The sequence below is a fragment of the Arvicola amphibius genome, chromosome 1 (genome assembly GCF_903992535.2).
Source record: "Arvicola amphibius chromosome 1, mArvAmp1.2, whole genome shotgun sequence".
Classification (NCBI taxonomy): domain Eukaryota; kingdom Metazoa; phylum Chordata; class Mammalia; order Rodentia; family Cricetidae; genus Arvicola; species Arvicola amphibius.
In genome coordinates, this window is record NC_052047.1 from 119,303,574 (window position 1) to 119,329,072 (window position 25,499).

General features: G+C 48.3%; 1 protein-coding gene across 2 annotated transcripts in view; it reads left to right on the forward strand.

Annotated features, from left to right (window-relative positions):
• The first annotated feature begins 7,138 nt into the window (after window positions 1–7,138).
• The window catches only part of Xylt1 (xylosyltransferase 1), a 307,805-nt gene continuing 289,444 nt past the window's right edge, over window positions 7,139–25,499 (forward strand). For both annotated transcript variants that reach the window (XM_038341040.1, XM_042055636.1), the window contains exon 1: window positions 7,139–7,483. In XM_038341040.1, the coding sequence (XP_038196968.1) occupies window positions 7,139–7,483 (345 nt within the window). The remainder of the gene's footprint in view (window positions 7,484–25,499) is intronic.

A 25,499-nucleotide genomic window follows, 5' to 3' on the forward strand; every position in this document is an offset into this window, starting at 1 on the left:
TAGCATCTGTGGCACAAGGGACTTTGGACCATTTGGGGTAGGTGAGTTGGGTAAAATAGGTATCTGGATGAATCAAGACTAAAGTCTAATACACCAGGTGCTTCTTTTCCTTTGTTGATAAGATAGTACAGTGTGGGCACATGCGAATGTGTATGTCTGTGCATGTGAGTGTGTGCACAGATGTCTACCTGTGTATGTGTGTGTGTCTGTATATGCATGTGTGTATGTGAATATGTGCATGCGCAGGCTCAGAGAACAACCTCTGTTGTCTTCCTCAGTTACCATGTATCTTGTTTTTATGAGACGGGGATCTCGCATTGCTTTAGAACGCATTGATTAAACAGACCAGTTGGGCACCAAGTCCTATGGATCAACATCTCTCTGCCTTGCTGGTGCTGACTGAGATTCTAGACATACACTACCATGCTTGGGTTTTTTTATGTGGGTGCTAGGGATCAAACTCAGGTCCTATTGGTTGACTAGCAAACACTGTGCAGACTGAGCTATCTTTCCAAGCCTGAGATGGTTGGTATATTTTATCTTTTTCCTTATTTTGTAAATTTCCTCCAAACCATGCCATAGTTCTTGTTATATCCCCACACGGAGTTATATTTTTATTAATCACTGTTTGAGAAAATCCCAGCCACAAAAGTCCAATGAACATAGCAACAGCCTTTGCTTGCAGATCCCAAGAGTGTTTTATATACACTAGAAAACAAATAGATCTACAGTCATTTGTTTGGTCCATGGTGGATTTTGGAGGCATAGAAGGAGTTAGAGTACCGCAAGAACTGCGTCTCAAGGATAAGACATGAACTATTCCACAACCATTGCCTCATGAGGCTTCCCTGTGGCCTGTCAGGACTTGGCCTACTCTACTCACTCTAATGTATCTCTTGATTCTCCATTTCTTCATTGCCCTCAACCTTCTCCAATCGTGCTTGTTTGCCAGTTTACCTACTTGTTCTGATGCGCCTGATCCATTGTGTGCAAGGCTGACAGCAATAGGAATCTTCTGTGTTGCTTTAGTCATGGCTGAGTTTCCAGGGATCCCTACCCTGAGCATCAAAGATGTTCTCATTCAGTATCAGTAGAATAGAATGCGCTGAAGTGTGTAATACAAAAAGTAGTTACTACTAGATGCTAAGTAACGATGACCTTTCCGTACCACCCATCATCACTGTTGGCCTTGACAGCTGTATTAGATGGGAGTCGCAGAGGAACAAAACAGGTAGGGTGAACATATATTGCAAAGGGAGTTTATTAGACTGGCTTACACCACAGAGGCAGGGCAGTCCAATGATATCTGCCGGATGCCCATGGAGTTGTTCAGCACACAAGGCTGGATGTCTCAGCAGTCCCAAGCTGGCACTGAAGGCCTAGAAGATTCCTGGAGACCTGTTGATTTTCAGTGCACATTAGAAGGCCCAGATGCTGGATTCTGACCTTGGGGAAAGATACTGGCAGCAGCAAAAGGATAGATGCACTCCCTGGCACACCTGGAGTCCCAGGAACCGAATTTGGCACCACGGAACTTGTTTTAAAGGAAAGCATCCCCGTGAATCTAGTTTTGAGACGCGGAGCTGGAACAGTTTGTTCCCCTTCTCAGCCATCAGAATGTCGCCAGATTGTAGTTAAGGCTGCGATACCTCACAGCACCAAGCACTGGTTTCCAGGAAGCAGAGAATGTCTCAATCAAAAATAGTGTTTCTCACTGTCCTTACCTGGTGCCTCTTCCTTCCCTTCTCTTCTAGCTAGTTTTCTGTAACCTCTGACGCTGCAAACCCACGAGCTTTCCTTTTGTACACCTCCAGCTAGCACCCAGTTTCTGGCTTTCTCCAGATCTTGCCTGCAGGAAACAGGCCACTGGAAAGTTATTTGCTAACTAGAGCGCCCTCTGCTGATGAAAGAGTCACTGGAACTATAGCTACAGGTCAGCAGTTGGTCTGTCGGCACGTGGGGGCTGACTGAGGCCACTTCCTTCCCTTCGGTGGGATAGGGTCAAGGACAGAGAACATTTACCCACAGCCCACACTCTGTAGGGGCTTTTCTGACCCTGCCGCCCAGACTGCTCCCCCCCCCCCCCCCCCGCTGGTTTGTGGGCTTGTGAGCTTCTGCTGGAAACAGGGATTCTGCGGTTGGAGGCGTTCTGTGCCGGGGTCTCACACCATCAAGCAGAAGCAGGTGAACCACCTGCTTCCCGACGTCTGTGTTTGCTGCAGAAGTGAAACTCAGGAGGAGGTTTAAAAAATTCTTCTGAAGAGCAAAGTCGGGTCAATTGGTAACATTTGGGTAAAAAAATGACTATAAAAACAAGAAACAGACACGTGATTGAGATTCAAACGGAAACCATATACCTCTGTAAATTTGAATGTTAGTCTGAAGTCTATTTAAATTCAGGAGGCAGGCAAAGCCCCAGTTCACAGGAACTCTTGGCAGGAACATTTGGAAAGGACAGGAAATTTCTTTACCTGGTGATCAGGTTGTGACAGAGCTGATAGCCTTTCTATTCTCCATTGGCGAATGCCGCCACTTCCCATGAAACTCCTGGGAGACATGAGTCTTCTTTTACCTTTTCTACTTACCAATACTGAGAGTCAAGGATGCTGAGCAACATGCTTACAGATCATGAAGTGAAAACATTGCTGAGATGGGATTTGACCCTGGGTCTGTACTAGGCTTCAAAAGTAACCTGCATCATTATGGAAGAATGCCCCTGGTTCATTGTACCTGTCCCCAACCCTGTAATTGATGGATGTTCACTCCACATACAGATTTCACCCATGGTCTTGCACTGTAGTAAGCGGCAGAGACAGCAGAGGTAAAGAAATAACGCCAGAATCTGCCCTTAGAGAAACCGGAGTATCAAAGTCCTGGAGTATCACAGCCTACTCCAGGCAGCCTTTTGTGGCCAAACCTCTCCTCTCTCTGATGCTTTTGGCCACTTAACATCGGCACATTAGGGGCTTGCTATGTACTCCAGGCTGGCCTCAAATTATAATTCTATTGCCTCCATTTTCCAAGTGTGTGTGTGTGTGTGTGTGTGTGTGTGTGCCCACAAGATTGGCTTTATGTGTCAGTCTGAATGAAAAAAATTACTTGTGTTAGTTATCTCATTTAATCCTTATGAGAAAATGTCAACAAAGATTCTGTTATGTGAAGCCCAATTTTATGGGTGAGGAAATCGAGGCATAGACATTAACAATGGATACTTAACTTAAAACACAGCAGAAGGAGCAGGGAGATAGCTCGCTCAGTAAAGGAGCTCACTCTCCAGGATCCACATTAAAAAGTCGGTTGTGATAGCAATTGTTTGCCATCCAAGCCCTGGGGATCTGGAGACAGTTCATTCCTGGCAGTTTAGCCTTTTCTTCCTTTTAATTTCCAGACCCCAAAACAAGAAAATTAAACAACAACCAAATAAACAAACCCTAAACCCACCCCTGAGGTAGCCTCTGGCCTTCACATGCACAAACATACACATACATGTGCACATGCACTCATTAAACGGTCTAGTTCTCATCTGTTGCATTCATTCCGTGCACTCACACTGCAATTGCTGTCAATCACTTGTCTTGTCCCCTTGTCCTGTGGGACAGTCCGTTGAAAGCAAAGACTGTCCTAAACATTCCCTTTTGCAATCGATAGCTTAGGCCTAGGCACACCCAATAACTCAGAATACTCTCTAGCTAATTCAGCCTTCCATCCTGGAAAGTGATGGAGAAGCAAGATTTGGCAGTTGGGTTGGTGGTGGGAGTTCCACAAATCAGGCGAACTTGTTCAGAGCTCTGGCTCCTGGGAGCCATAGCATGGGAGCGTAAGAGCCATATTTAAAAAGAAAGGTTCCTTGGGGAATCTTCGTCATTCCCAGATTTCGCTAGCCCAGCAGGATGCCTGCATGTAATAGGGTCCCATGCATCTTTGTGGAATGAAAACCCCAAGGACTCTGGATACAGTGGCTGGAGCCACTGCTGAGTCTCAAGCAGGACCCTGGCCTCTGCCCGATCAACCAGACCCACATGCCTCTTTATGAATAACTGGAAAATGGAAAGAATTGTCTCTCTCAGCGCAAAGAAGCTACTTCTGCTTGGTGGTGTTCAGCAAGCTTAGGGTACCCACCTTCTGGCTCTCCCAGATGACTGTCTGCCATATTGAGATGGACATTTCAGATACCCCAACTCACCCCAGCTCTCAGCTATTCATCTTCTGTTCCATCTCTACCTCCTCATTTGCTCTAAAATGTTTGAAGGGCTCCTTATTTTGGAGCCAGAAGAAGAAAATCCCAGATGTCACCTCAGGTAAATTTTCACCAGAAGCCCATCAAATTAGTTGTTTATGGCATCTCCAAACCTACTTGTCCAGGGCATCTGAACCTCTTTCTTAAGTGGCTTTTTATGAGTCAAGATAAACAACTGTGTTTCTCCAGGGATTTAGGCCCAGGATCTTTAACCTCAGTGCTGAAGCACCGGGCCCTGAGGGAGTTGAGTCAGAGCCTGGGCCCTGGAGGACTCCAGTTAATTGTGTCACCTGGAGGAAGCACAGGTCATTGCTGCTTTACAGGCAAATGCAGTAGAGATCTTGAAGCAAAGGTGGGCGGAGGGCTGGAATATTCCACACTGCCAGCCAATGTAGGGCTTGTGTTTACATCTCCTTTGTCCACTTACTCAGAAAAAAAAAAAACCCTGAAGTCCGGGGAGGGGAGATGCCTGGACCATGGTGGAAAAGGCTCAACGGAGACTACATGGAGCCAAGAGGGACGCCGCTCTTCCGCACCTACTTGCACCCATCCACCCGAAGCTATGGAGCAGCTGAGTAGTTATAGAGATGCTAACATGCACTACCCCAAGGCTAGTGGTGAATCACGGGACCCTGGTTACAGACATCCCCATGGTCTGACTTCCTGGACTCTGTGACTGCTTTAGGGGTAGCTTAGGATAGAGAGATGACGCCATGAGAAAAAAATAAAATCTCTCTGCATCTTCAGAGAGAATCCTGGTCTAGAAATGAACTAAGGTTACAACTAGTCTCAGCCACAGAAGCCGGGCTTCGTGCGATGGTCCAGTGTGAACAGACCCGGTGTAAGAGAGAGAGTGGAGGAAGGGAAAGAAAATTCTCCAGGAGTAGTTCTGGGTTGCTGGATCAAGCCAGGCCTGTAGTCGGTCCTCTGAAATATCTAGTTATATGATCCGGTAAGGTTTATTTTTAGATTGTTAAACCAGGTGTTTTATTTCATGAACTATAAATATTCCCAGCCGATAAGCAGATTAAGAGGAGGCTGGTGAGCTAGGGAGCTGCTCTCCTATACAGTGGGAATTCCTTTGTGCCTGGCTGCAGAGCTGGAAGGTGGACACTGGACAGGACTTCAGGCCGTCAGGGTAACAGGTTGACCAAGGACACACGTTATTCCAGAAGTGCTCTCAGGAACCCATGGCCCCTTTGCAAGTCTCCGTAGTGATGGTGACTACATTTCCTTTTGAGATTCCATGCCTACATCTGGCTCCTCTGGCTTTCAAACTTATTGTAGGTAAGGGTCATCCTCCCTCACCTTGGGATCCTTGTAACTGGTCCCACATCTGACACACAGGTCGGTGCTCTGGTATATTGGTGCAGTGGACCAAAGGGTCCATTTCCTGCCACTGTTATCCTCATTCCCTGATAGATTCTGTACATATCTACTCTCTTCCCTATAAAAACCAGGATGCTGTTCAAAAAGGCAAGAGGCAAAAAGTCAAGAATTCACTGTAAATTCCCAACTCAGCGACAGAGACATCAGTCCCCTCCTTGTGCTTACTATGCATCAAAAGGAAAAGGCAATAAGACTGCATCAAAGAGGGCTGGGTGAAATTTGAGTTCAGAGAGATCATTCCTTGCAAACTCTCATTGATAGAGGAGAGAGCAGACAAGGTCAAGGGAGCAGTCCTGGAGGTTCAAGGTCACCAACCAGAACTGGAGAAAAGTTCTTCTTTCCCTTACATAGCAAGGCGGGACTCTCCCAGCTCTGAACTTAGTACACACAGAGAGTCAGACATCAGGATGCCTGGATGGAAAGAAGGGAGACTCTGTGGTTGGGCAGGCTCCTTCAGCTTATGGCCCCGGAGGGCTGGGAAACTCCTTTAGCCACCAAAGCATCCACTTGCCAATTGGATTTGGTGGATGTTGGATTGTGAGTCCTTGGGGACCAGAGAGGAGAAGTGAGTCAGCGAGCCCTGCATCTTTGGTTGGCCCTGGGGTGGGGGGTGACTCAGAAGTCACAAAGCTTGTGCTGATTAACCTCGGAGAGTCATTGAGAAACTCCTCCCCATCGCTTCACTCAGTGATCCAGGAATCCCGGGCTGCAAGATCCCGGACCTGTGACACTCCCACGTTTCCTTCCATCTCCACCTGCCAAGGTTTTCTCAGTGTAACCGAAGAACCGGGACGGAAAACTCCGCGCCTCCTACAACTCTGCCTCTAGTTTTCTGCCACATGGAACACAGGGTCTCAGGACCCCTCCCTCCTTTTTCCTAATCTCCGCAAGCCGAGCTGCACCGTTGGCTCGTCTGTTTCCCACTCTCCCCGTCTCAACCCAAAGCACTGACCTTTTCGCACCCCCACCTTATTCCCACGCCGTTTTGGGGGTGTCTGTCTGCTTCTCTCGCTCCCGCCCCCTCCCTCACCTTCTCCTCCCCACGGCTGCACTCGGCTCCTCCTCCAAGCCCCGCCCTCTGCTTAAGGCCCGGGTCCCTGATGGCCCCTTCCCCAGGCCTGGTCACCCGAAGGCCCGCCTCAGAACCCTGGGGGTGGAGTGGGGACCCTGGCCGGAGAAGAGGGGAATCGCGCAGGGCTACCTTCCTCCTTTCGTCGTGTCCCCGCGCGCGCGCGCCGCGCCCCCTCCGCGGCCTCCCCGCGCCCGCCTCCCGCCTTCCCCTCCTCCTGGTGACGTCCGGGTCCCTGCCCGTCTGAAAACTCCGCGCCGCGGCGGTGGAGGCGGCGGCGGCGGCAGAAAAGGAAAGGGAGGTGGAGGTGGTGGAGGAGAGGAGCAGGAGGAGGAGCAGCGGCGAGCCCGGGCGACGGCGGCGGGGCCCGAGCGCGGAGCCCCCGGGATAGAGCGCGCACCGGGGTGTCCCGGCACCCCGCTCGCCCCGGGCCGCCGCGGAAGATGGTGGCGGCGCCGTGCGCCCGGAGGCTGGCGCGGCGCTCGCACTCGGCGCTGCTGGCGGCGCTCATGGTGCTGCTGCTGCAGACACTGGTGGTGTGGAATTTCAGCAGCCTGGACTCCGGAGCTGGCGAGCGGCGGCGCGCGGGGGCAGCGGCGGGAGCAGCCGAGCAGCAGCAGCAGCCCGCGGCCCCTCGCCGGGAGCGCAGGGACCTTGCTGCCCATCCGCCCGCAGCCCGTGGAGGACCCGGAGGCCGAGCAGGCGGAGGAGGAGCACGGGAAGGCGGCCCCGGAGGAGCCCGCGCGCAGCAGCCTGGCAGCCGCGGGGCACTGGCCGCCCGGGCGAGGGTAAGGTGCCCTTTCAGAAGGGGATCGGTAGCCGCGCGGACAGAGAGAGACAGATGGGAGACTCTACCCACGCCTCCCACCAGTCCTTGCCACCCCAGTCCGGGTATCCGAAGGGACTCTGCGCCCTGGTTGTCCTGGCTGCCCTGGGCAGCTGCAGGGTCGTGCACTGAGCTGCGCTGCTCTGTGCGGAGTCTGAGGACCGCCCCCTTGGGGTCTGGAAAGTGAGCTCCAGGGGAGACACGTTTTCAAGAGGGTCCTGTTCCCTGTCACTTTTGCTGGGTGCCCTACTTGCTCTCTATGTGGGGGTGTTGAAGCCTCACTCCCACCCGAGTGCGTGCATCGGATCGTGACCGATCCTCAGCCGCTGCTCAGGGGTGGTTCTCCACGCAGCCTCTCTGGTCTTAACTGTTTGCGGTGGGCTGAGAAGGGACATGGAATGAGTGCCTCACTCAAGCCATGTCCCTGGTACCCAAATCAGCGCTGGGTCACTCGTGGCTGATCTGACTTTGGGTCCTGTTTTCTCTGGGTGTCTGCTGCTCCTGTCTCCACCTTCCTCAGTCCCTAACCTTGCCATCACCTGCCCTCTCTGACTTCACCTCCTCCGGAATCTGCTGCTTCGGGGCACTGCCCATTGGTCCCAGCTAGCTGTCTCTGACTTGACATAGGTGGCCCGTCGCACTTACTGTCTTTTTGTCTGACTACACTATCACCACACCTCTGGGTGTGCTTGGATGTAGACAGCCAGGACTCCGAAACTGTTTCCCACAGTTCTTCTAGAGCTACCTGGTTGTCTATGTGGGGCGTCAGCTTGTCTTCCTCCCTTGTTCCCAACTTCTTTGGGGGTATCTGTTTCACCTTTTTCTGAGCCAGGAGAGCAGGGTTTCTGAGTCCCTAACTGTGTCACAGGGTCTCTGCTCTGCGTGGGAATCAATGACTGTCGCTCTGAGAGCTGGCTCGATATGCCTTGTGACTGTCCATCATCCCAGTTCCCTGTAGAGAACTGCCTAGCATCCGAAGGGCAGTAGCCACCAGGGGAGTGTTTCTCGGATCTGTAGGAAGAGAACAGTCCTTGTTATTGCTTGTCACTCCAACAACTCTTGCCGAAGACCACCTTGACACTGTATGTCAGAAGTGCTTTCTGATGTGCTCAAGTTGTTTGGGGTTGTCTAGACCCTTATTGCCTGAGAGTAGCTCTTGTTGCCTGTGGGCTGGAGCAGTCTCGGGAATGAAACTGACAGCATTTGACTGCTGGGAAGCTGCCAGGGAGACGTCTTGCCCTCACCTGTGGTGCAGAGCAGACTGAGGCTTGTGGGTGAGAAGTGGAGCATTTTCAATGTCCCCAAGTCCTTCTTGTTTGTACCCAAGGGGACCCAGGCACTCACTGTCCTTGAACTCCCAGAGTTGATCGTGTGTTCCAACTGAAATAATATTCCTTCTGGAATTAGAGACTTATTGGGAGGTGATAGAGACTATGAGCATGTACTGCTGGCCCAATGTGGAAACAGGCTCCGGAGGGGACCATGGGACTCACTGTGCCTTCTGCAAATGGGGTTCAGGAGGCACTTTCAGGGTACGCAGACCACCTGTTGAGATAAACGAGAAGGGAAGAAAAGAAGCCAGCTGACAATTTCTTTATAACTCCCTGATGTTCTGAAGCGATCCGCAACCCCTCCATGTGTGTTCAGCTAGGCGTGTTATTCCCTCTTGTCCTAGCACAGTCACATCAGGTCTGCAGTTGGAAAGGTGGGTGGCAGGGTGCCACTTCCCCTTTTAAGGGTGTTCTCGGATTCCGCGTCCTAGCAGCAGAGTTACTGGGCTTGTCCGCAATTTTGCTTTTATCCGTAGGTTTGCAGGTATCCTCCTACCTGTGTTCTCCAGTGCCTCCATTTCTTTACCTCCCCACGTAGACATGTATGCATTTTGTTCTTTTTTCTTTCACTTTTCCATTCCTGGTAGTTGCCAGCTGTCCAGTCTTGTTGCTTGAGTTTTCTGTCATATGCTTGCCCCTCTGCTCTCTTCCCCTTCTCTCACATTCATCCCCAGGGGCTGCATTGTGCATAAGATGGCTAAAGCTTGGGGGTCCATCCTCCTAAAGCTGTGCCCACCCCAACCCCTGCCCTTTCGTGGAGCTCAAGGAGACCAGAAGGGGGCAGGCTGTTCCCAAAGTCCACCAGAGCTGGAGCTTAGGATGCAGACAGAGAGAACCACAGACTGCTAACAACCACGGAGGCCCTTTGCAACATACTGTTCATTTCTGGACCCTGCCAGGGCTTTCTGCCTGCATGATGATGCAGAGGAATTCCAGAAGGGCATTCAGGAGTGAGACACACACTTATGCACACATATGTGTGCACAAGTCAGCAGGCACAGGAGCATGCGCGCGCGTGCACACACACACACACACACACACACACACACACACACACACGCTGTGATTTTTTTCCAGATGGCTTCTGCAAATACCACGGAAGCATATGTTGGGACAGTGATGCTCGTCTTTGTGTTCTACTTCGTGGCAAGCAGGGTAGGGTAGACAGTCATGGCCTGGGTGGGTGGGTGGTTGGCAAAGGGTGCCAAGTAGTTGTTATGGATAAAGTATTCCCTAACCAATACCTGTCAGCTTCCCCTGGCTGCTTTTCCCTCTCCCAGCTTCTGAACTGTGAGTCCTTTCTGTTTAGAGCAGTGCTTGTGTACAAAGCTTGTGCCGATGGCTGGACATTGGGGACACTTAAGAAGGAAGGACAGAGCACCCAGGTTTGTACGCAGGCAGGGTCAGAGTGTGTGTGCCCTCTGGCGAGGACGGTGGTGAGATGGGCATTCCTGCAAAGGTTTGCTGGCATCCCCTTCTCCACTCAGCCTCTCTGAACTCATACATTAGCTCGAAGCCGATTACAGCTGAGTTCTGTAGCGGGGAGTTTTCTCTGGATCTCAGTGAGACGTGGACTTTACTGTAGTCTCAGAATATAAAACAGAGAGCACTGAGCCGTAGATGAGGTAACGTAGGAGGGATGAGGAGACTGTCAAAAACATCAACCAGCAGAAGGTCTTGAATGGGTTTACATGGAAATGAAAGCTGTGCTTGTGAAAGTCACACCTTTATTGTTTTTCCCTTGCCAGTCTGCATAGTCCCTTGTGCCCTGAGATACACTGTTACTTACTAAGTTCCCTTTAAGAAATCTAGTTTTGTATTATCCTTGCCCGCTACACACTTACAGTAAACGGGGTTTTTGTGCAGTCTGACCCCTTTGAAATGTGACTTTTCAGCAGGGATTTCTCATTCTTCACATCACTCAGATAACCCCGGACTCTTTCCCACAGCAGCAGGGACTTTGGAAGAAGGTTCCAGTGGTGTTGGAGGCAAAGCTTTTCTTTCTGTCCAAATGTTTGCATTCAAGAGAACAAAGAGTGTTTGGCGGGTGACTGGCTTCCTCTTCACTTCCAGTGGAATGGTCTTTTTTGAGCAAAGTATTTTCTGTATACTTTGTATACAGACGTGTGTATCCTTGAACAACATTTAATTACTGCATATATTGCCATCTGCTTAACCACACACTGGATATGTTAAATAAAATAGGTAAATAAAAGCGGAAGTAGTTATATAATTTCATGATAATATAATAAATACAGGCGGTGTATCAATTATCTGAAGCACTTTGTATGAAGGAGTGTTTAAAAATTTGGGTTTTGAAAGATATTTTGAAATATTAGCATGTAAATAGCAAGGTATGGTGAAGGGTGGGACCCAAAATTAAACACACAAAAAAGTAAACAAAATTATTTTCATTTTCTCTCTTTTTCTTCTTTCTTTCTCCTCCTTCCTGCCTTCTGTCTTACTTCTGCCCCTGCTCCTTCTTGTCTTGCTGTGTAGCCTAGGCTAGTGACAGAATCTTGGCCCTTCTGGGATTATAGCTCTATGAAACCACGCATGGCTTGAACACTTCATTTGTATGCTATGTATGCTTAGATCCATGGCTGAAAGGTAATTTTGCACATTATTTATGCCTGTCTTTTAGCTGTGACCTGTCATGAATCAGGGTTAGAATTTTCCGCTCACAATGTCATGGCTGTGCGTGGGAAATTTGCGTTTCAGAGTGTTTAAGAGGTAGGATATTTCAGGCTGTGTATGCATGTGTGTAGTCACTCTCCTTCCACGCTTACACACTGCGAGCACTCTCCCTGGTCTGTCAGTTCATTGTTTTTAAAACCGTTAGAAGGTTGAGTGGGAACATGTTTGCTAATTTTCAAGTTGGAGACCAATTGAGGCTTAAAATCCGTATTTTCCGGGGGTTGTTAAACTTTGAGACATCGTCTTCATGGGAAAGAAAACTGGTGAAGTTAGTTAGAGCAGAAAGTTGACATCGGTGTGTGGGGTCCGTGTGTGTGATTTAGAGTTTGAAGCATCCTTAGGTCTACCTCTGTGGTATGACTCTACCTACCTGTCTACTCTGAAGTTTCTACAGTGAGAGGATTGTAAATCTGTGTGCAGAGACTCCAAGATGCCCCACCAATACACCATCTGCACAGGGTGGGGGGCCCTCCAGCCATCAGATTGTCCTTTATAATCTCCCCCTTTTCCTTCCCTTCTCCCCCAATCTCTGTGTGACTGTGTGTATATATACACGTTCATGTATCCATTCATGTTCATGTGGATGTGTAGTCATGTGTATCTGAGTACATGTGTATCTATGTGTGCTTGTGTGTAGAGGCCAAAGATCAGTGTTGGGAAGCCTGCATCATTACCAAGCTCAGTTTTTGAAACAAGGTCTCTCACTGAACCCGAAGCTCACTGATTCCACAAGGCTGGCTCACCAATGGGCTCCAAGGATCTGTCTCTCACCACCTCCTCAGTGCTGGCATTATAGATGTGTTCCGCCACGCCTGGAACACGTGATAGGCCCCACACAAATGTAAGAGTCAACAGGACACCTTCTGATATACAGAGGGTCAGGTCGAGCTTTGTACTGTCTGGCCTCCGTGGTCTGGGCGGGCCTCTCTCAGCTTCTCTGTAACTTGGAGCCACCTTCGTGGGATGAAGTAAGAGAAAGGTCCTGACTCATGAGAACTGACTTGCCCTGGGCCCAGACTGACACGCCAGTGCCAGCTGGTCTCTCAGAAGGAAGCCCAAGAGTGTGTGGAATAAACATTTGCTTTTTCAAAGTTACTTAGTTTTCCCCACACAATAGAGTTGAGCAAAACTCTGCAGTAGAATGCCTCAGAGTCCTTTGGCGCGGGCCAGCCTTGGCACAGGACAGAATGAGGTAGCGAGGAGAGTAACATTTATTGAGCATTGGCTGTATGCCAGACATTATCTTGGTGTTTTAGGCTTTTGCATCTATTAAATTTATTCCCACCAAATCCCCACCCAGTGTGTGTGTGTGTGTGTGTGTGTGTGTGCGCGCGCATGCGTGCATGTGCATGCGTGAATCTGTCTGTCTGTATGCTTGTATGTATGTCTCTATGTCTCTGCCTCTCTCTACAGCAGGCTCTCCCTCTGTCTGCTAGCCGTTCAGCGTCTACACTTCTGCTCCAGGAAGCAAGGTGTCCTGTGTTCTGCTGCTCATCTCATACAGAGTTGAAACTGGGTGTGCTGAACTCGGAATTTTTGGCCCTAGGATTACTCTTTACAGTGCAGGCATGAAAAAGGGCTCTGCGGACAGCATCTCACTGTGCCACTGGGCACCCCTCCCTCCCAGGCAGTTGTTACACAACTGTTGCTGTGCTCATGTAGATGAAGAAACTAGGAAGTGATCCCAGGCTGCCTTTTGCCTCGCGCTGCCCAGAGTTCTGAGCTCCTTGTCTGTGTAGCTTTACAAAACCCTCTCACGCAGCTGTATGCTCCCTGAAAGCCCTTGCTCCACTTTAACAGACGCCTAAAAACTAACTTCAGTCTTGAGAAGAACCAGATCCCTAAGAACGACGTGACTTGCACAGTGGTAAGCGACGGGGCTGAGATTTGAACCCAGGCAGTCCACACTCTGAATAGGCTACTCCACATTCTTTATGTCGTCACCCGACCTCAGCACCCCAGAACTTCACTGATTCCAACAAGTTTCTTAAACCCAAAGGCAAGGGTTTTTTTTTAGTCTTTTAAACTTTAGTTTCATATATTGAAGGAGTCCAGTGGTGCTTTTAAACACACACACACACACACACACACACACACACACACACACACACACACACACGTGTCTATAATCAAATAAATAAGCATATAGATCCCTTATACCATGTGGCACCCCTTGTTTGGGTGACAAGAGCACTCAAAACTACCCCTTTAACAACATTCTTGAGTTCCGTGAAATATGAAATATGATACATTGGGAAGCACAGTCCTCTGAGTCCCATTTTGGGTACATAGACTTGTTCATCCTGGCCTCTGCTGTGCTGTACCCTTTGTTGTGCATTCTATTTGAAGACAAGGTTTTATAGATTCTGAAAGAAAGCGAGAAGTGTGACCTGTAGTGAAACACAGAGTAGCTGGCTATGACCTTCTGAGACTTACCCAGGGAAGGAGTCCTGGATTTAGGAACGAGGGACTAGGGACAGGGAGGTGTTGTGTAAGGTTTCTAGGAAAGGATCCCCACTGCTGTTCCTACCACTGTATGCTCAGTTAAACCGCTCAGTGGTTATCTCTGGAGAAGGCCAGGGCCTGGGCCATTGCATCAAGAGTTATCTCTGTGAACATGCCGTCCATGTGGGTACTTCCTTCCTCTTACAACAGGCACTACTTGTTTGCCTGTGGAAACTTCCCAGGCTGTGCCCCCTGTGAGCCTTGTAGCTAGCCCAGCCTTCTACCTTGGGCCACAGAGTTATAAAAAGGTCGTAGGAGATAGGTAGGTGTTACCATAGCTGGTGGGGTGGGGGGGACTGCTAACAATCAGCCATTAGAGTCAGCAGCCCAGGTCCCTGACCAGGTGGAGAAAGCTGGGAACTCATTGCCAATTAATTCTTTCGAGGATGTCTCCCCATCCACCCAGGCCTCTTGAAGGCAATGAAGTGGATTTGTTCCTGAGATCTGGCTTGCCCCAGTCAGGTGACCCTGGCTTATCTGAGCATCTAATCCAGGCTAATGAGTCAGGGGATGCTAATGAGGCAATGTGCTTAGACTTATCTCTGTCTGCTTGCGGATCTTTCCTATGCTCCTGTGCTGTAAAGCCAAAGTTGATGTAACGGTTTCCTACCACAGATACGCTCACATGGCAGCTGTGATAATGACGGAGGAGATAATGTTAATAACGAGGGTAACTTGTATTCTTGACTATTTATCTTGTACGAGACATTGTGGATTGGTTAGGCAGTTCTTCTGCCTAATCCTTTACACCAGCCTAAAAGCAAAGGCCGGTATCTCATCTCTGTTTTTACTGGCTAGAAATAATAAGTTTGTGCAATTAACTGGGTGAAAGTTAAATTTGTGAGGAGAGTCCAAAGTAGGAGTTGAAATGTGGTGACTACAGAGACTGTGTCTGCGTCTCTGTCCAGCTCACTGTTGGTAAATCGCTTGTTTTTAGCCCTACTCTTTCCTACCATTTATTCATGGATACTTACATACATCTATTCATCTATCCATTCATGCATTCATCAACCCTTCTATCCATCCATTGAATCATCCATGTATTCATGAATGCATCCATCCAACCACCTATACACCCAGTCCCGCACCCATCCATCATCCATCCACCCATCCTTCCTTCCATCTATCCATCTACCCACTCACACATCCATCATCCGTCCGTCCATCCATCCATCCATCCATCCATCCATCCACCTACCCACCCATCTACCCACTCATCCATTTATCCACCCATCCACCCACCCATCCTTTCTTCCTTCCATCCATTCATCCACCCATCACTACAAACCCTCCTGGAGGATGAGTGGAGCAGGCAAGAGTTAGAGTCACAATCATAAGCAGCCTACCAGCAGAAAATTCTTCTCTGCTGAGCTTGGATGAGAGATGGCCTCTTGCATACAAGAGAGAGGTATTCTCTGGAAAAAGGGAGTGGGAATTAGTGTCATCATGGGCCCCAGAAGCTTTTGAGTCTTCTGCTATTTTAGAACCTCCTGACCTGATGGCTGCTTTGTTCCACTCAAAAGGTCTGAGCTCCCCCATATTGTAGCTGAAACTTTGAGCACACAGGTTAGTAGTTGTGGCCAGTCAAATGCAGCCTGAAAGGCAGACTCTATGCCATTTATGATAGAGGCCAGGCGCTGACATTGTCTTTATGTATTTTGGGGCTCAGTTTCCTTGTCTGAAACTCTGTGGCCTTGAAACAACCATGGTGATGAACGGTAACTCTGGCCCATCATCAATATCTGTTTTTCCTTAATAGATGTATCAATCTGTGCATCATCTATTCATCCATCCACCCACCCATCTATCATCTACGTAAGCATCCACACACATGCTTGAATATGTGTATTTATTTTTCTGTCCATCTATTTTCAGTTAATTTATACATACATGAATCATCCATCCATCTACCCATCTGTCTTTCCGTTCGTCCATTCATGGGATTGCAAATCTCTGCCTATATAATAAGTACCATAAGTCTGTTTGGATTTTTGTAATTCTTTTAAAAGTTACAAGGGATGACAGTCTTGTGTCACCAAGATGGAAATGGTCATACCCGGAACTTCCCAATTCCTAGAGCCCTCGCTCAAGATCCTTTTTAAAAAAACTCTTTTACTGAGCAATTCCGCTGATCTGTTGAGTCTGCAACCTGTTTGCCAGACATGTGTGATCATCATGGACTTCTGAGAGCGCCTACCTGTCAGTCGTCACCTCAACTGCTTTTGCCCACCCTTCGCGTGCTAGAGATAGTGGAGTCCCAGGGTATGTAAATTCTCTCAAACCCCAGACCGTTCAGAAGACAAACCTCACTGATGAAAATAGAACCCTGCGTTCTGCATTTTGGTGAGGTTTCCACTTTGTGGGCAGCAGGATATCTAGAATTGTCTACCTCCACCCATGTCTGCTCCGCATGTCCTTCCACTGCAATGGTTGGCACTGGAAAGTGGGGAGTTCTTGAAGAAGACAGGTGAACCCGTAGAACATTCTGGATCCCCTTGGCTTGGGTCCCAACTCTATCAAAGATGTGTGACTTTTACCTTTCTGGAGCTTCCTCTGATGATGCCTGTAAACCCAACTCTTTCCAGGGGCCACAGAGATTAAACTTGATAAACGGAGAAGTAAGTGTTGTGTCACTCAGAAAGCCCCATAGAGATACGATGCTAGGGCCCCTGTCTCAGAGCAGGAGAGGGGGAGCTTTTCAATCCATACTCTTCCATGATGATTGATGGAGTGATTGAATGAATGCATGAATGAATGAAACTCACTAGAGGATCCATCCATTCCCAAGCCATCCACATTGATTCCTTGTTGTGTGCCAGGCACCGTGTAAAATGTGGGAGGCTTAGCTGGGTCCCCTGCTTTCTGCTGACTATGGCCTGGACACAGGAAGATGCACAAACAGGATAATCATAATGAAATGAAATTTAAAGTATTGAAGAGTGAAGGCAGCCATCGATGTGTCGGGGAAAGGAAGATGCCCTGTCTGGAGGAGGGCTGAGCTTAGGGTGGAGCAGTTGAGTTCTGCTCATTTTAATTTGGTGTATATTTCGCTTACTTCGGGTTGAGGATATATTTTGGAAGGATGCTTTTTGCTAGAGGAGTTCCACACTGCTGCAGGAATCCCAAATAATCCGCAGACACCACTGTCAATTCTCCAGTGATTTCAGGAGAGCTACCAGCTCTCACACAGACGTTCTGGGGGCTGGGAACATAGCTGAGTATGTGCAAGGCCCCGATTTCCTTACTAGTACAGAAAAAAGAAAAAAAAAAAAAACAAATAAAGCTATCCTAGCTATCTACAAAAGGCTGTGGCTATTTATGTCTGCATAGAAGTTTTGCAATTCTTGGTTTTATGTTCACTTAACTGCTCTCTGGTCTCATTCTTTGTCTTTTCCTCTCCCTTTTCTCTCTCTCTCCCCTTTTTCTATGTGTGGTTTGATAAATGGTCACTAATTGAGCACACCCAAGACACCCACACCCAGACCAAAAAACAGCACCTGTGACATTGCTGGTGCATCCTCCCCCACTACTTGGGGGGGCACGTTTAAAAAATGCTAATAGCTTTGTGTTTCTCTAAATGTCAGCCTCTTGTGGCTTCACATGTGAGCCACATGACAAGCAGGTAGGAAGAAGTGATTTACCAGACTATAAGCATCATGGTGCCAACCCCAGTCCTAACTGGATCCCAGCTGGATTTGGAGAATGACTTTTGTAAATGTTCTATTAACCTGTTTGAAGATTGTTGGCTCTTCTGATGATCGCTGTGCTGAGACTGTGGGGGTGTCACAGTCTTCAAAGTGTTTGTCACACAAGCACGAGGACCTGAATTTGATCCCCAGAGCCAACCTTAAAAACAAAACAAATAAACAAATAACAGGTGTGGTAGTGTGTGGTTGTAATCCCCATGCTGGGGAAGCAGAGACAGTTGAATCCCTGGGGTTTAATGGCCAGGCAGCCTAATAGGTGAGCTAAGGTCAATGAAACTGTTTCAAAAGTCATGGTGCCTAAAGAACAACACCTGAGGTTGTCCTCTTATGTGTGCCCACACACACACACACACACACACACACACACACACACACACACACACAGAGCAGTGCATATATGAACATGCACACACATAAATTAATACATAGCTGTGTTGTTTTCTTTTGAAATCCAAATGGAAGAGGTTCAAGGCAGACATTGGGAGGAACTATCCTCTGGGCCTGATGGAAGGGAGTGCTATAGGGCCTCTGAAATGTCTTTAGTGGCTGTATTGCTTCCGCACAGACTCCTGTGGAGGACTTCCGTGGAGGACTCCCAGGTGTGTCATCGGTGACTTAGTTCCCAGCCCTTCGGACGAGTCTTTGGGATTCGTGCCTTCTGTTGAGTTTGTGTACTCCGGTCCACTCTGCATTGAACATGAAATTAGCTGTGATGAACGGGTCCCCAGACAGACTGGTAAATGACTGTATTAACTTAACCCAGAACCAAGACTCTGCAGTTCAGAGCCAGGGTAACAGAAACACCACACAGATGTCAGCAGCAACTCCAAAGAGCAATGAAGACACATAATCTTCTCATGAAGAGGAAGGTGGGAAGAGAGGACGGCCCAGAGCCCAAGGACGGTGAGAGCATGTCATAGCGACTCAGCGTTCAACCACACCGGCATTGATAAAATAAACCAAAGCTTTTGTAAGGGAGAGCTCTGTGTACATTATTTAAGGATAGTATTAAAACCAGCTTAGATGGATCAGGAAATATAGAGGTTGCTCATTAAGTGCCCTTTCTTTGGGGATGTAGAAGCTACGGTTTCTATTTTTATCTTTTCTGGTGAAATGGGGTTTTACTGAGTAGAGGTGTAATGGGAAACCTTTTTTTTTTTAACCTTTGCCAGACTTTGAGCTGTTTTCTGTTTGTTTGTTTTATTTATTTTCAACATGGGGGCCCAGGCTTTGCAGATGTTCAGTGTGAAATAAAAGCCTATTCACTGACTCCCACTCATGCTGTCTTTCATCTCTGGCTGGGAAGAGGCAGCTGGTGTCACAGACAGAGAGCCCCTTTGGCTTGCAGGTGACTCCACTCCAGGTCTGATGGGAGCCGCACCCTCTCGCCTGGCATCTCACGTCTTCTCACGAGGAAGGCAAAGGGATGGGACGGCAGTCTGAGGAGGGTGGGGACTGATCAACAAAAGGGGTTCAGTGAACACAGAGCGGTTTGCAGGTGGGCCTGGCTTCTGTTACTACTAACTCTCCCTGGGTCAGAAAGCTGGTGACAGCTGGGGCTTTTGGAAGGTTTCTAACTGCCAGACAGCTGTAAGGAAGCCAGATCTTTATGGGGGGGAGGGGAGGGCAGTGATCAGGGGGAGATAATGTCCAAGCAAAAGTAGATACAGGAAAATAGTGGGGAATGCAGAAGCCGGAAGCAAACCTGGCTCTCTGTGGGTGAGAGGAACACAGCACCCAACTGGCTTCCTCTCCACCTTCCCCCTCATCCCAGTGGAGGAAGAAGGTCATTTTTAAAACACTGAATTGGTAGCCCAAATTACTGATTTCAGACCCAAACCTATTCCTGAGTGTCTGCTGCTCTTGGACTCTGGCCTTTGTTTCAGAAAGGTGACAGGTTGAAGGAGGAAGGTGTGACTCTCCTTTCTGCATGGACTTCCAAAAAATGCCCTGGGGCCACCCTGCTTATCCTTCTCACTTGAAACCGCTGTTGGGGTTTGTGTGAGTCAACTTCCCTTTGCTGTGGTTAAACGCTATGATTGACTCCCTGAAGGCTGGGGAGATGGACTCGAGCTCAAGGCTTCCAAAGCACTGACTCTGATGAGGCAGGAAAGTGTGGTAAAGGATCTGCCCCCCCTCACCTAGCTTAGTTCAGTGAAGCCCTGCCTCCTACAGGCTCCATCCCCTCAGCTCAGCCCAGCTAGCATCTTGAGACCACACCTTCAGTGGATGGGCTTTTGTGGGCCATTTAACAGGATTTGAGTTAACTCTCAAAATAGCATGCTAACAATTGTGGTTATCTGTTAGATGTCAGCGTGTGCCTTGCTAAGCAAAATCTTTCAGTCATTTACAGCAGCCTTATCCAGTGGGTGCTGGGCTAGCTCCTGTTTACTTTATTCCTTGATCTCTATTTCTTTCAAGAAACTGAGGCCTGTAACGAATGAAGCATTCCACCACACTACAAGACAGTGGCACTGGAATTTTGACACAGGCAGCATGACCTGGGAACCTGTATGTCAAAATTCTGGGTTCCATAGATAGGGTGTGTGGGGGGCGGTGTGCACATGTGTTTGTGTTTGGGTGTGGGTGGAGGCCATAGGTCAGTGCTGGGTGTGTTCTGTCATTCACTCATTGAACCAGGAGTTTTCGGGTTCGGTCATCTGGCTGTATCTCTCCCCAGCATGGGGATTACAGATGCACTCTGACACACTCAGGGTTTATGTGCCACAGTCCTCATGCTTGCCCGCAAAACTGTACCAGCATCTCTGGTAGATGATTTTAACAAAGCACTTCCTCTGAGACATTCTGCAAAGCCCACTCTACCAGGAAGTTGGCCCTGTGTGCCCAGTTTGTGGATGGAACTCCTGAGACCCAGCACCGAGGTCAAGCAAGGATGCCAAACCAGAGTGTGACTTCTTATTGCTGAAGGGAGGATTCAGACACATTCAGACCTGACAGTCCTCTGTGCTGAGAGGCCCAGACGCCCCCATCCTCACTGTGTTGGGCAGAGTGAGTGGCAGGTACCCTCCATCCACAGTGGGAAAGAGAAGTAACATCCACAGTGTAATATTTTGATAAGTTGCTGATTTGTATTAAAATAATAATTACAGCAATTATTACAGACTTGAATTTCAGAGAGACCCAGCTGCTTACAGAGAGAAAAATAATGAACTACATATTCTCTGGGAATTGCATGGAAGCCAGGCTTGGCCCTATCCCTCCCTCCCAGAGGGTCCAGTGGAGATTTGGCTGCAGGTTGACCACCACGCGTCTTGCCAGCTGATGTGGATGTGAGTGGGATGGATAGCAAAGATGCCCTGTAGGAGCCACTGGTGACCAAGTAGTGTGCCATCCCAGGGAGGCTGGATTTGAATGGGGGTCCTGTCCTTCAGTCTATCAGACGGGTGTCACTTTAGATACAAACGCAATGCCAGCTGGAGGAAAAAAAATAATTGGAACCTGTCCTTTATTATTAAATAGTCCAAAAGACACTGGCATCTGCTCGTTCCTGCTCACGGTGAAGGATTCCTAGCTGATTTAATTTGACTGTTGCCGATTGGATTATCAGCTGCTTTGAGTGTGAAGATATATTCTAGTTCTAACTTTTATGTACTTTCCTTCTCAGTGCTGGGCATGGAACCTGGGGCTACCTCCGAGCTGCCTGCTGCCTGTTCATGGGCCGTTAGCTGGCCCCCAAGTTGGTGGCAGTTAGAAATAGTTAGTGCTGCTATGAGTATTCTTTAAAAAAGGAATTATTATATTAGAATTTATTCATTGTGTGTGTGTGAGAAAGAGACAGAGAGAGACAGAGAGACAGAGACAGAGAGAGAATGCACAGAGTTCAGAATAGAACTTGCCAAGAGTCAATTGCCTCTTTCCACCGTGTAGGTCCCCAGAATGGAACTCAGGTCTCAGGCATGGCGGTGTGCACCTTTATCTGCTGAGCCGTCACGCCAGTTCTGCCCAGAGCATTCCTATATGTGTCTTTGGAGAATACACAGCATTGATTAAATAAATATCCATGAGCAAAATTGATTTACTCACTGTTTTGCTTTGTTTTCTTTATTCTTTCTTTCTTTCTTTCTTCTTTTAAATGTCTGGTTTGGAGATGAGCTGAAGCTCCGATTTTCGCAGCAAGGAGTGGAGGTTGGTGATAGGTTCTTAGGTTGAAACTTCAGGAAGCAGCTTACTTCCACAATTAGTGTTGCAAAACGGGAATCCATACAGCAGAGATGTATTAGATGATTACTGTTCGGCTCCTTTTAGGCTGTTGGGAGCACCCCTGACGTTAACTGCCATCATTTAATTTCTTATGCTGAAGTCATATGGTCCAGAAAGCCATCATCTTTACTCAGCAAAACAGGCCTGGCAGAATCAGGCCTTTTTCCCCATCCCCATCAGTTTCTGCTTTGATTGACTTCTATTTATCCCTAGCTGTTCTGGTACTCTCGCTGGGAAGCAGATGAGCGCAGCCTCCTCCATAAGATCTCTAGCCTGCAGTGACACGTGTCATTTTACATTGAAACATTGTGCTGGAGTTGTCCCTTCGGGGACTGCATATGCTGTGGGCTGCAGGACGTTAGAGCTCTGGCCTCCATCTGAGGGCCTGGCATCCTGTGCACTGTCAGCGTTGTTTAGCCGCCCAGGATCTGCCTTGCTTTCTGAGCTCCGGTCACTTTCCATTTCCTGTCCCACTTCTGCAGTCACAGCTGCTGACGGGGTTGGGACAAGGATTCCCTTCGATCCATCGTCTTTCAGGTTCGCTTGGCACTGGCTACACACAATGACTTCATATTCTTTCTGGGGCTTGTTAAAGAGGTCCGTCGGCTTTGTCTGCAGCCAGCTCTAGGCACCAGAGTAACATCCTGGCTGGTTAAGAAGCCTGGCCCCAGGTCCTGCTGCCTGCAGCGAGCAGGCTTCACCTGTGTCACGAGAGGATAGGCTTGCGGATGTTCTTGTTAGTTTTGAGGGGGGTGAAATATGGATTTTTGTGCTGGAAGCAGACCTGAAATCCCATTTCAGCCACAGTCTGTTACATCTGACCTGGTCTTGGGCAGTTTCGGTTGTAGTTTTTTTTTATATGGGGTTAAGACCCTGGAATGTGGAATCCTAGACATGAAATACTTAGCCTTTCAGTTTTGGGTGGCTTTGCTCCCCGACCCCAGTTTCATGGTTTGTTTACTACATCTTAGAACCATAGTATTTATTAGAACTCTTTATGAAGCTGTGTGTGTGTGTGTGTGTCTGTGTGTGTGTGTGTGTGTGTGTGTGTGAGAGAGAGAGAGAGAGAGAGAGAGAGAGAGAGAGAGAGAGAGAGAGAGAGAGATCGGGGGAGGGGGAGAACACCATGGTACACGTGTGGAAATCAGATGACAACTTGCAAGAGTTCTAACTTGGGTTCTGGGAATTGAGCTCGGGTTACTAGGCTTCGTGGCAAGTGCCTTTACCTGCTGGGCCATCTCGCCGGCCCTGTGACCTCTTCTTTATCATTTACCTGCTGTGCCATCTCAACAGCCCCGTCTTTTCTATCAAGACTACTTTCTAAGCTGACCATGGTAAGTGCATGCTTGTAATGCTAACACTTAAGTGGTAGAGGGAGGAGAATGAAGAGTTCAAGGCCAACCTCTGCTACATACGGAATTTGAAGCTAGCATGCATGGATTATGTAAGACTTTGTCTCTGAAAACAAAATACAAAATAAAAGAGACCACTCTCTAGATATTTTGAGGTGTCATCATTAAAATGCATGACTGACTTGATCTCAGAAGGAAACTGATATATTCCAAAAGAGGGAATCTTCTGGCCTTGTTTGTGGAATAGCAAGGGATTGGAAATTTGGAGAAGGCCGTCATAGAGGCATGTAAGCTGATAGAGAAGACGTGTCTAGGGCTGCGGATCTGGCCCAGTTGGTGCAGTGCTTGTCTCACACTTGTTCATCCCCAGGTTTGAACTCTAGCACAGGTGTGGCTACACACACATGTAATTCTAGCATAAGAGGCAGAAGGAACAGAGGTTAAAGCTTATCCTTGGGTACATGACTAGTTGGGGCATGGCTAGGTTAATTTTCTTTTGTTGTAACTAAAGACTATGACCAAGGCAATTTAGAAAATGGGTAATTTGAGTTTATAGTTTCAGAGGGTTAGGATCGTAATGGCAGATCAAATGCATGGCTAAGGTATGGCTCTGGGGACAGCTAAGAGCTTTTGCAAGTAGGAGGCAGAAAGGGCACACTGGCATTGGCAGAAGCTCCGCCCCCAGTCACTCACCTCTTCCAACAAGGCCACACTTTCTAATCCTTCCCAAACAGTTCTACCAACTGGAGACTAAGTTTTCAAATATATGAGCCTATGGAGCCATTCTCTCTCAAACCACTGCAGAGGCCAACCTGGATTACATCAACCCCTATCTTAAACAACAACAACAACAACAACAAAAGGAGTCCTGTCACTATCACTCCTATCATGGCCCCTTCAGATGAAATGCAGCGGCAATGGGAACAGCTCACATCCCAGTCTGATAGGCAATGCTAATACGGTGCCCAGCAAATGCATAGCCCATTTTCAAAGCAAGTTAACTTTAGATATGCAACAGAGAAGCTGAAAGTAGCAACGCCTAGAGGCCAACATTTACCTTAAAACAGGTTATCGAGGATAAATCAGGAAAGGGGCAATCCTGAAAGAAAAGGCAGAAATGGGTGAATCAGGATCCAAACAAGGTCTTGATATTCACCAATTCATGAATGCCCTTCATCACCCAGACCACTGGAATGCAAGCTGTTTGGTGAGGTTCCTTTTCCCATTTTATTAAAAATGAGCCCATTGCCCCAGTCTTATTAAGATCATTGGAGAGTCAGGTGACTAGGAGGAGGACCTTGAGCACAGGGACAGTTGACTTAGACAAGACCGTCATGCTCCTTGAAATCTTTGCAGAATTTCTTGGCCGTCTACTGCATCCATCTTCCAGCAAAGCCATTCTACCTCCTGCAGTGGCTTTGGGGTCCTCACCTTCCCTGCAGAGTGGCCTCACCAGCACACACCTTTTCATCCTTGCATCAAAGGGTCCTGCGTCTGTCTTCTGTTTTTCCTTTTCTTTCTCATTCTTTCTCCCTTCTCCCTTTCTCTCACTTTCTTTCTTCCCTCTCTCTTCCCTCTTCTCTCCTCCTCTTCCCCCCCTATCCATCTCATATAGGCCATAGCCCAGGGTGGCTTTGAACTCACTTTATAGCCAAGATTGGTCTCAGACTTGCAATCCTCCTGCCTCTGCCTCTGAGCATGGATGGTAGGCCTGTGCCACCGAACCCAGCTCTTCTGGGTATTTGTATTTGATAGTGGTGTTCTGCACACCCTAGCCTGAAACTGTTATCCTGGATTTGGCTATAACATGGGTGGTAGCTTGCTATGCTGGGTCCTGTCTTCCTACCATGGAGTAGGGCACAGTAAACAGGATGTACAGAAGCCAGGCCCTCTGGAGCTGGATCTTGCTCTGATTCTCTGGTTTTGCTCACTGCCTGCTTGTTTCTGTAATAGATGGAGAGAGCACTTGGTCTCCTGGGCTCTGAACAGTCTGGGACCTCATGGACAGACAGTCTGGGACCTCATGGTGTGCTATGGCCTCTTTGATTGTGTATTGCACGAGTTCTGATTGGTATTCATAGTAAAAATGTGAGTGTCGTCCAAGCTGTCCTCCAGTGTGTGGATAGAGGAAGTGATGCACAGAGAGGGGAAGTAACTCCTGCAGA